The sequence below is a fragment of the Condylura cristata genome, unplaced genomic scaffold (genome assembly GCF_000260355.1).
Source record: "Condylura cristata isolate star-nosed mole 26May11 unplaced genomic scaffold, ConCri1.0 scaffold00002, whole genome shotgun sequence".
Classification (NCBI taxonomy): Eukaryota; Metazoa; Chordata; class Mammalia; order Eulipotyphla; family Talpidae; genus Condylura; species Condylura cristata.
In genome coordinates, this window is record NW_004567103.1 from 50,156,323 (window position 1) to 50,165,893 (window position 9,571).

The following is a 9,571-nucleotide window of genomic DNA, read 5'->3' on the forward strand; positions in this document are numbered from 1 at the left end:
CAGTCCACTGGGAATTCAATCCCTACACCCTGAGAATTAGCTCTTACAGACCTAATCCCTTATACTTTTCATTTTGTTACTGAAAAGCAAGGAAAAGATTTCCATTTATCTTCTTGGAATAAGATTGAAAAAAGATACCTAGTATTTAGCATTCTACAAGTCTGAGGCAAAGAAATATGGCCTCTTGCTCCTGAAAGCATAAAAGCTGTTTCCCTAGAGAAAGAGCTGCCACAGCTGTGGGTATTCCCTCCACTTGGCTGCATCTTCCAGTGTGTTATTTTTGGTTTATTTTCCCTCAATACTATTTTTGTTATCTTCTTTTTCAGTCTCTGCTGCCTTGAAAGCTGCACTTACACCATTATTATACTTTTCAAAGAGTGAATAGAAGTTTCAAATAAACTCAAAGATCTGGAACGCCTTTGTAAACACCCATCATAAAAATGTGTATTAATGTACCTGATACATTATGGACATATACATATACCACGCGCTCTCAACTAATACCGTGTAGGCAGATTTTTAGTTTCCAGAGTTTCCAAGCATAGGTATTTAATATGACTACACTGAATCTTCAGAGATGCTAACGTAAGAAAAAGTATTTCTCTAAGGATAGGATGAGGTCTGTCTGCTTTAAGATCATGTAGAATGGGTATGAATATTCAGATTCCAGAATTCTATCCCCTACTTAATGAAGCCCAATTCACAAAAGTGGGGACCTAAAAATACACACTGGAATTATGAAACTCAAGTCTGAACATAACCGATATTATACTAAAATTTTAAATTGAGTCTGAGGAGATTAAAAATATTAACAGTATTTATTCCTGGAGCCTGTATTAATATCTGGCTTATTATTCACTTTGATGACTGAGAATCAGTTTAATTCTGCCTGACATTAGTGGCACAAACCTGCTGTGTACACCAAGTGTCTCACTGATACAGTCTCAGGTTAGACAAACTGAACACTCAATATATCAGACAGATAATGTAACCAAATTCAAAGCAACAGCACATTTCTTAATGAATGGGCTTTTCAGAACATCACCAAGACAGAGGGTAACAAAGAGAATGCTGGTACTTTGCTGTCTGGGAAAAGCCATAAAAATCAAGCTAAATTTGGGGCCTAAGAAAATCAGTATGACCTAATTAGGTAGAGGGACCAAAAATACATTGAATGGAGTCTGACTTACCAACAAACTAGAATAGACAGTTATTTGCTGTTACTAGTTTAAAATCCACTCAGAATATGAAAGAAGAGATTCCATACTAAATATGTATTTTCCAGTACTAGAAACTGCTTACTTGATTTAATTGTGAATGAATGTATTAAAAAAAGTGTTTTGAACCATCTAGCTCCTTTTAATAAAATTAAAGTGGATCAGAAGAATAAGTTGTCTTCTGCATAACCTTTTTTAAGCTGGTGCTAAATTTTAAATAAAAACCGTAACATATATGAATTTAGGAAATCTTTGTGCTTGCTATGACATATATTCTCTCAAATAAGGTGAATCGTTAGTAGCCATTTGGATAACTGTCAGCAAATTTCGAAAACAACTTCATAGGTAAGTTTTATAACTTTTATTTCCACGTGGATAGAGGCAAATAGGCTCAGAAAAAGAATAAGCTAACTTCCTTTTAGAATCCCAAAGAAGAGACAGGAAGAAATGGTTTTGTTTTAAATTTTTTTCCAGAAGTAAAATAGTTAATTTAAATATTTTAATTTTGTGCCAACAGTCTCGCTTGAGCTGCAAATTATTTTTCAAGTTGTATGCCCCTTAGGTCATAGCATCTGGAAATAAAAGCCACTTATGGTTGTGTAACCATCACTCCCCCCCAAAAAAGAATCATTTAACATCCCCAGCATTCTGTGCTGCCCCATTATATCACGATAACGAAACCTACCGCAGGAGACCACTCTGAAGATAAACTAAAACGGTGTGCACTTAGCATGTTATAAGCCAGGGCTCTTATTCACAAAAACACCTTTGTACTTAAATTCACTTTTGATAAAGTTTGCCTTTAACAAAAATTGCAGAACATGTGTTCCCCATAATTTAATTATCTGTTTTAAGTGCATGACTATTCTAACACAAAGGAATATGGGTCCTGCAATATGAAGACTGATTAAGAAACTGTTTCCCCTGTTCCCTTTTTTTCTTGATGTCTCCTCAGTCTCTGTTAAGTATCCGAGGCTCTCTGTTTTCCCCAAGACGCAATAGCAAAACGAGCATTTTCAGCTTCAGAGGTCGAGCTAAGGATGTTGGCTCTGAAAATGACTTTGCTGATGATGAGCACAGTACATTTGAAGACAGCGAGAGCAGGAGAGACTCACTGTTTGTGCCACACAGACACGGAGAGCGACGCAACAGTAACGTTAGTCAGGCCAGTATGTCATCCAGGATGGTGCCAGGGCTTCCAGCCAATGGGAAGATGCACAGCACTGTGGATTGCAATGGTGTGGTTTCCTTGGTGGGTGGACCTTCAGCTCTAACCTCACCTACTGGACAACTTCTGCCAGAGGTGATAATAGATAAGTTAGCTACTACTAACTACCAAATTGAAATAATCAGCCTGGGCAATTTAGCCTATTATACCATCCTGCTTCTCCAAAATAAACATCTTTAAAATAATATATGATTAATTGAATGGAAACCAGTAGAATTATTAGAACCAGTTGAATTGTATGGACCAGCTGAATTGTATGGGACCATGAACTTCTAAATACGCAGACTACAAGAGCCCAAGTTTTAGAATCTGGGGTAAATCACATCTTCAAATTCAGTAGACCTACTAATGCAAAATAATGGACACTTTCTCAATCAAATACTTACTATAGATATACTTTTACCCAGATTGAACAATTATTTATATTATTAGGTATATATTAAAGTTGAAATTACAATGACAAATATATTGCTGAGTACTTCGATTTTAAAATGACTCCAAAATAAAACACATTGATATCTTGTAAGATGGTACATAAAGATAATTTTTTAAATCTCAGGAAAGCACACACATTTCATTGTACATCTGTGTTCGTGCATTGAAAAAAATGGCCCATATTTGTCAATATTTCCTATATAGCCTCAAAGAAAATAATTTATCACTGGAGCTATATGATTGTTTTGGAGGACAATTGATCTTATTATTAATCATTGAAAAATACTGAAAATAAATTGCATTTGAATGAAATGAAATAATAAATACCTTTAGCATGCTTATGAAAATTTTCCAGAAAACTCTAACAAATTAAAATATTTCTGTAACATAATTGCCCTGTACAAGTATATCCAACTGGTGGTTTGATCACCAATGATACTTTATAAACTTAAAATGTAATAAAGTCAGTATTTAATTTATATCTGAAAACTCTTACTTGAAAAAATTGCATGTCGCATGATTTTCCAAAGAAATGCTACATGGTGTTATATTATTCATTGAAAGGGTGGTTTGAGCCATCAGTATTTGGTTTGCAGGGCACCACTACTGAAACAGAAATCAGAAAGAGAAGGCTAAGTTCTTACCAGATTTCAATGGAAATGCTAGAGGATTCTTCTGGAAGACAAAGAGCAATGAGCATAACCAGCATCTTGACCAACACAATGGAGGGTAAGAAGGAGGCCAATGGGCAGTTGTCTTGACTGTATATTTAGTAGGACTTTTTCCCTTCATTCCCCCAAGATCAGAACTGTATAAACACATCTAAGTATTTGTAATACATTTTACAACATTAATTACAAAATTATTACTGTCCTTAGTACTTTTTGACTCCTGTCTACAGAGTGATATTTCAGTGAGGATTTATCCTTAAATGATTAGAGTGAACACCTCCCTTTTAAAGTATTGGTATGTAGAAATATAAGGAAACATCTTTTAAGCTTAGTTTGATTTCTAAGCATGGAGATTGTGATGGGTTTGGAAAAAGAGTATGAATGAGCTGGACAAATCAAAACTTGATATACACTTCAACAGAGAGCCTAAAAAAAGATCTCTCCTCCATCATCCACATATATGGAAACACTGCATTCAAAGAACTGACAATTTTCTGCACAGAAATGGACAGTAGCTAATTACTCCCTTGTTCATTGATTAAGCCAATCTCCACTTCTCCACTTCTTGAAATTTGGAGAGACATTATACTACTGATGCAATTTTATGTCAGTTTTATCAGTCACAAGTGGCTTATGTTCTTTAAAATACATCATTTATATTCTGCTTTGGAATAGTCAAACAGTCACATAATAATTCTTTTATAACAGCTTCACACATTAGAATTGCTACTGACATTTTATATTAGGCTTGCATCCTAAAAGGTATGAGTGTAAATAAGTAATATATATGAATAACAAGTAGATTTGAGTCTAAATCTATACTAAAAAAAGGACATACTACATTCATATTGTATGCAAGGTCAATGTTGATACAGAAACAATCAGAAGAAAAACATACACATAAATAAGGATCACAGCTTAATGCAGTGTTGTTAAAAAGGTGCTTTCAAAAGAAGAGATAAATTGAGTACATTTACTATTTCTGTAAAACTTACTTAAAAATCCTGTTTTGGGCCCTCTCTGGTGGCGCAGCTGGTTAAAGCACAGCACTAAGAAGCTCAAGCTCAAGCCACTTCCGCATGAGTTCGATCCCCGCCTACCCCACAGGTGACCATGTGGCGAGGCAAACCTCTCCTGACCCACCCGCTGCTCCCCTCAGCAGTGTACTTTGTCAGTCGGCCTGTTCCGCTCCTCACTCTGTCTCTGGTGGCTCCTCCCACCCTCCACATCTCTGGCCTGTACCCCAGTTCTGTATGAATAAATAAATAAATCTTTAAAAAAAAATCCTGTTTTGATAAACAAGCACTCCCTATTTTGTTATTTTGAAGCAAAGTATTAAATTAAAAGTGTCAATTTAATCAAAAGAGAATAGAAGTCTATATAATATTTTAATGAACATTTTATGAAAATATTTAATGGCAATTTTTCCTAAAGAGTGACAAACTTGAAACATGACCTTTTATCCTAAACAGAGGCATCACTTTTATCAAATCATGTATACTATATAGCGATAATAATTTATGTTTATTGTTCCTTACTCCTCTTTATTTTCTCCTTAGAACTTGAAGAATCCAGACAGAAATGTCCACCATGCTGGTATAGATTTGCCAATGTGTTTTTGATCTGGGACTGCTGTGATGCATGGTTAAAAGTGAAGCATCTGGTGAACTTAATTGTTATGGATCCATTTGTTGATCTTGCCATTACTATTTGCATTGTCTTAAATACTCTCTTTATGGCCATGGAGCACTATCCAATGACAGGTCAATTCAGTAGTGTGTTGACTGTAGGCAACCTGGTAAGTTCACTTGAATGTTACTTATTTCCTTTGACTAGGGTTGGGAAAAACAGACCAAAGAAAAAAATCCATTAGTTTTGTGTAAAACCCAAAATATAATTCATCTTTCTTCATAGGAAGAAACACCTAAAAAATATAATAAGGAATCTCAGTAATTGATAAGGTCTAAAATTCAGCTAGTATGAAGCTGATTGTTCAGACTAATGGTCTTGGGATTGGTCATGATATCTTACCAATTGTAAATATACTAAAATATTTATTGCCATTCTTGCAGGAAATATAGACCAAAAGAAGACATAAGATTTAACTGACTTCACAAACATTCAGGTTTAACACACCTAGACTCTAAAGAAAGCATGCTCACTGAAGAAAATACAAATATAATTTTTTTTTTACAAAAAGGAATTATCTTATAGAATCCTTCAAAAGTAGTTATACAAAGAAGACATAGTTGGTAAAAAAAAATATTTGTAATTTTGTCATACCTTTGGTTCAGTTACTTGAGTATGCATCTATATATGTGTGTGCTGACATGTACATTCCCTCCTAAATTTATGTGAAGTTGAAATCTGTGGACAGATTTAAAGTAAGATTTATATAATTTATTAATCAAGACAGTCTCCTTTGGCACAGGGTAGAAACTAACAAACAGACTAACTCATGGCATGGAAAGAAACAAACTACTAACCCACAGAAAGGGTAATTTTAAAGTTGGGTTCAGGAAATGCTTTAACCAAATGCTTGAATGTAGCCCACAGGTTCATGTATCTAAGTCTAGATCAGATAATTACCCATAACTCAATGGTTTTACAACTTGCAATGTCTTTCCTGAAGGGAAAAAAAGACTCCATTGTCTTTGCTCAAAATCTCTTTGAACTACAGTTCAAAGACTAACATGATAAGGTGGTTTGGCACAGCTTCATTAGGTGTTCACTTCTAGTTTATTCAGCCTTGACAGAGAGTGGACTCATGTGAAAACAAGGCAATCCCAAAGACACAGAAGTAGAAAAACAATCCCAACAGAAGGGGGAAAGAGAATACTTGATAAATAATTGCATAAATCTCTACCACAGTATGTGAGCTGAACCTTACTGCATTTTTTTCTTTCAATGAAGCATCAAACAGATTCCTGAGATATTCTTCATCTTTGGTACTTTAAACACTGAGTTTTTTCAGCTTCCTTTGATCTTTTCAATTACTCCAGCTCTGCCTCTTTTTCTGGATTTTTCTTCATATGCCTGTTTAAGCTATGTTTTCACTCAAGGTTTTTTAATGTACACACCAAACTCTGAATTATCTACTTTTGTGATCTAACCTGTGTTCAGTCTTGTGTTTCCAACTCTTACTAACTATTGCTCAAGGATAACTTTAAAAACAATAGTCACAGCTGAAAGATCACCTCTCCCACAGTTTATTGAAAGTCCTAATAATGTATTTCAATCTTGTTTTACCTCTGGAAGTGGCCTTCTAGTTTCAGAGACAGAATCTCATTGCCATTTTTACTTGCTTTTGCTTTTCTATAATAATGACCTAAAGGCCCATTATTTCTTCTTTCAAGGTATCTCTTTATTAACTCTATAACTAACATTACAATAAAATTTCTGGTACTAGCCAATCAGTATCCATTCACCACACTGAAGTATGTAGTTAGCATTCAACACTCTATCCTAGTTTTCAAGACTCCCTATTTGATTTCACCATTCCTATACTACTTTATGTCCACTGTTTCCTAATCAGCCGCCATCAGCCTTGTCAATGTACCACACAATGTTTCATGCTACATGTGGGAAAAATATTTACTGTTCTCTACATTCATGTTTGTAGTGTTCTGACTTAAAACATATCATATTGGTTTTTCCTATTTCTCAAGATCCCACTCCTGCCTCATGTTATTTAATGACAATTAGCCCATGTCAGACACTCTTTTCTTGATTTCTAGTGCATTTGTGAATAAAATGACTAGTAAGAAGAAGATTTCTGTCTCTATACTAATTATTGGTTTTCAAATCTACTATAAATTACTTGATTTACAGAGTTATGTCCCATTATTTTTTAATACTTCTCACAGTGTTTATATGCTTGTGCTTAATAAATAACCAACTGATGGTTTTTTATGTAAAAGGGTTGTTTTAGGTAGGATATTTTTGAGGAAATAACAGAGGATTCAGGGTCAGGGGGAACTGATTTGACCTCACTGTCAATGTTTACTAATAATGTTCCATCTGGACAAGACTGATAAAAAAAAAAATCCAAGCTTTTGTTTTTTGTTATTGAAATGAATACAATAATGCCCACTGCTAGAGTTGTGAAGGTCAGATGAAGTAATACAAAAACACATAGCACTGTGCCTGGTATCTAGCATGTGCTCAATAAACTACTTCCTTCCTCTTATGTATGCCATTAACCTTTCTTTAAAATATTGATGGAAAATAGTTATGCTCTAATTCTTGTATTTTTCCCAGGCTATTGGGTAATTAGGGAAGTGGGACAAGGGAAATGAAATTTTGGATATTTTCCATAGTGAAACAGGAAATTAATTCTTTGTAGAACTCTAATATTGAGCAGTTGAGCAAGAAAATGCAGAATAAGACAAGTTTTAGTTGAATTGATAACAGAAGAATTTTCCATGAAGGAGTTGTGGAAGTTTCAGTCTTCACTTAGATCAACTGCCCCTTTTGCATCTTTGTTTCTACGATGTTTCTACCACATGTAAAAATTACTTGACTTCTCTGCTGATTGAATCTGAATACCAAGAGACCTCAAATTCTATTTTGTTTCTAAGATTCTGCCTTATTTTTGGTTTTGATTTTGGTTTTGTTTTAACCATTATAAAATCCATATGTTCACTGTAAGGATTCTAAAATTTCCACCATTCATGGTAAATTAGACAATCTCTTATCATACAAACATTTTCAACTAACTGTAACTCTTTTTTTCAGGAAATAGAGATAGAGATTTGTAGTTCCTCGACTGGTTGCTTTTCTTACTATAACTTTCATTGTAATCAGTGAAATTCCCTTATTCTGCTAGAACTCAAAATTTGGCACCTGTTTTTAGATCTTATAAGCTATTTGCAAATGAAAGTCAAGCAAAACACAATTAACAAAACTATTTAAATTAAGTAGTAAAGGTTCTGAATTCAAAATCTCAGGAAAGGAACTGCTAACTCTTTGTCTATTGAAAGTCAAAACTTGGAGGCTATGTGGTAGAATTCACTTGGGAGTCCTCTTGTATCAACAAAGGAGTATTTTGTCACCTAACTCCTTTTCAAGTATAATATGGAAATGCCATTGTTTTCTCCAAATTAATAACTTCTAAATAGGTTTTTGTGCCACAATAATTGTGTGTACACCAATTTCTGAATAAACATTGCCAAGCAGTACAATATTGTTAGAAAGCCAAGAATTTCAGAAACAGATTTGATGAGTCATTGCAATGAATATCCTCACTTGACAGAAGAGGGAGAAGAAAATCACCCACCATTTTCACCATTTTTCTTTAAAAATATTTTGGTTTCATCCAATAAAATCAACAACAAAAAATATTTTAAAATGTGTATCCAGAAGGGCTGAAATAATAAATCTAAAATCATTAAGATAAGATGCTGGTTGAAATGAGGCAAAACAAAGCTATAGTTATATCAGATCCTATAAAAAAATAGAATGTAAGTCCATAGAGCAAAGTAACCAGTATGTAAGCTTCAGCCTTTAAAATAATAAGCATTTCTTGGGCCCTCCACAGTGGCACGCAGATTAAAGCACAGCACCATGAAGCTATCTGAAGCCACTGCAGCATAAGTTTAATCCCCAGGCAGGGAGGTGACCCACATGGTGCTGCAGACCTCTCTTAACCAGCCCGCTGCTCCCCTCAGCAGTGTACTTGTCAGTCAGCCTGTTCTGCTCGCCACTCTCTCTGGTGAATCCTCTCACCCCTCACATCTCTGGCCTGTACCCCAGTTCTTGTATACATAAATAAATCTTAAAAAAAAAAGCCACATTTCTTATTTTAATGTCTACCAACATAATTTTCCTCTCTAAGTAAATACCAACAGAGAAATCTTTCCATCACCAAATTGAGACCCTAATTTGTGATACATGATCATTCTATTCCCTCTTCCTCCCCAAATTAGCTCCAAATCCTCCAGATTTCCTTGCTTTTGTTCCAAGGCTGCTCTTGGACTCCCTTATATTTTACAAGTTATCGTGTGCCCTCGTGTAGAACA

At 34.7% G+C, this 9,571-nt stretch overlaps 1 protein-coding gene across 1 annotated transcript in view; it reads left to right on the forward strand.

The window, feature by feature from the left end:
* The window catches only part of SCN3A (sodium channel, voltage gated, type III alpha subunit), a 73,192-nt gene that overhangs the window by 26,913 nt on the left and 36,708 nt on the right, over window positions 1-9,571 (forward strand). Inside the window, exons 11-13 of the mRNA XM_004674872.2 lie at window positions 2,173-2,520; window positions 3,477-3,609; window positions 5,111-5,349. Of these exons, the coding sequence (XP_004674929.1) occupies window positions 2,173-2,520; window positions 3,477-3,609; window positions 5,111-5,349 (720 nt within the window). The remainder of the gene's footprint in view (window positions 1-2,172; window positions 2,521-3,476; window positions 3,610-5,110; window positions 5,350-9,571) is intronic.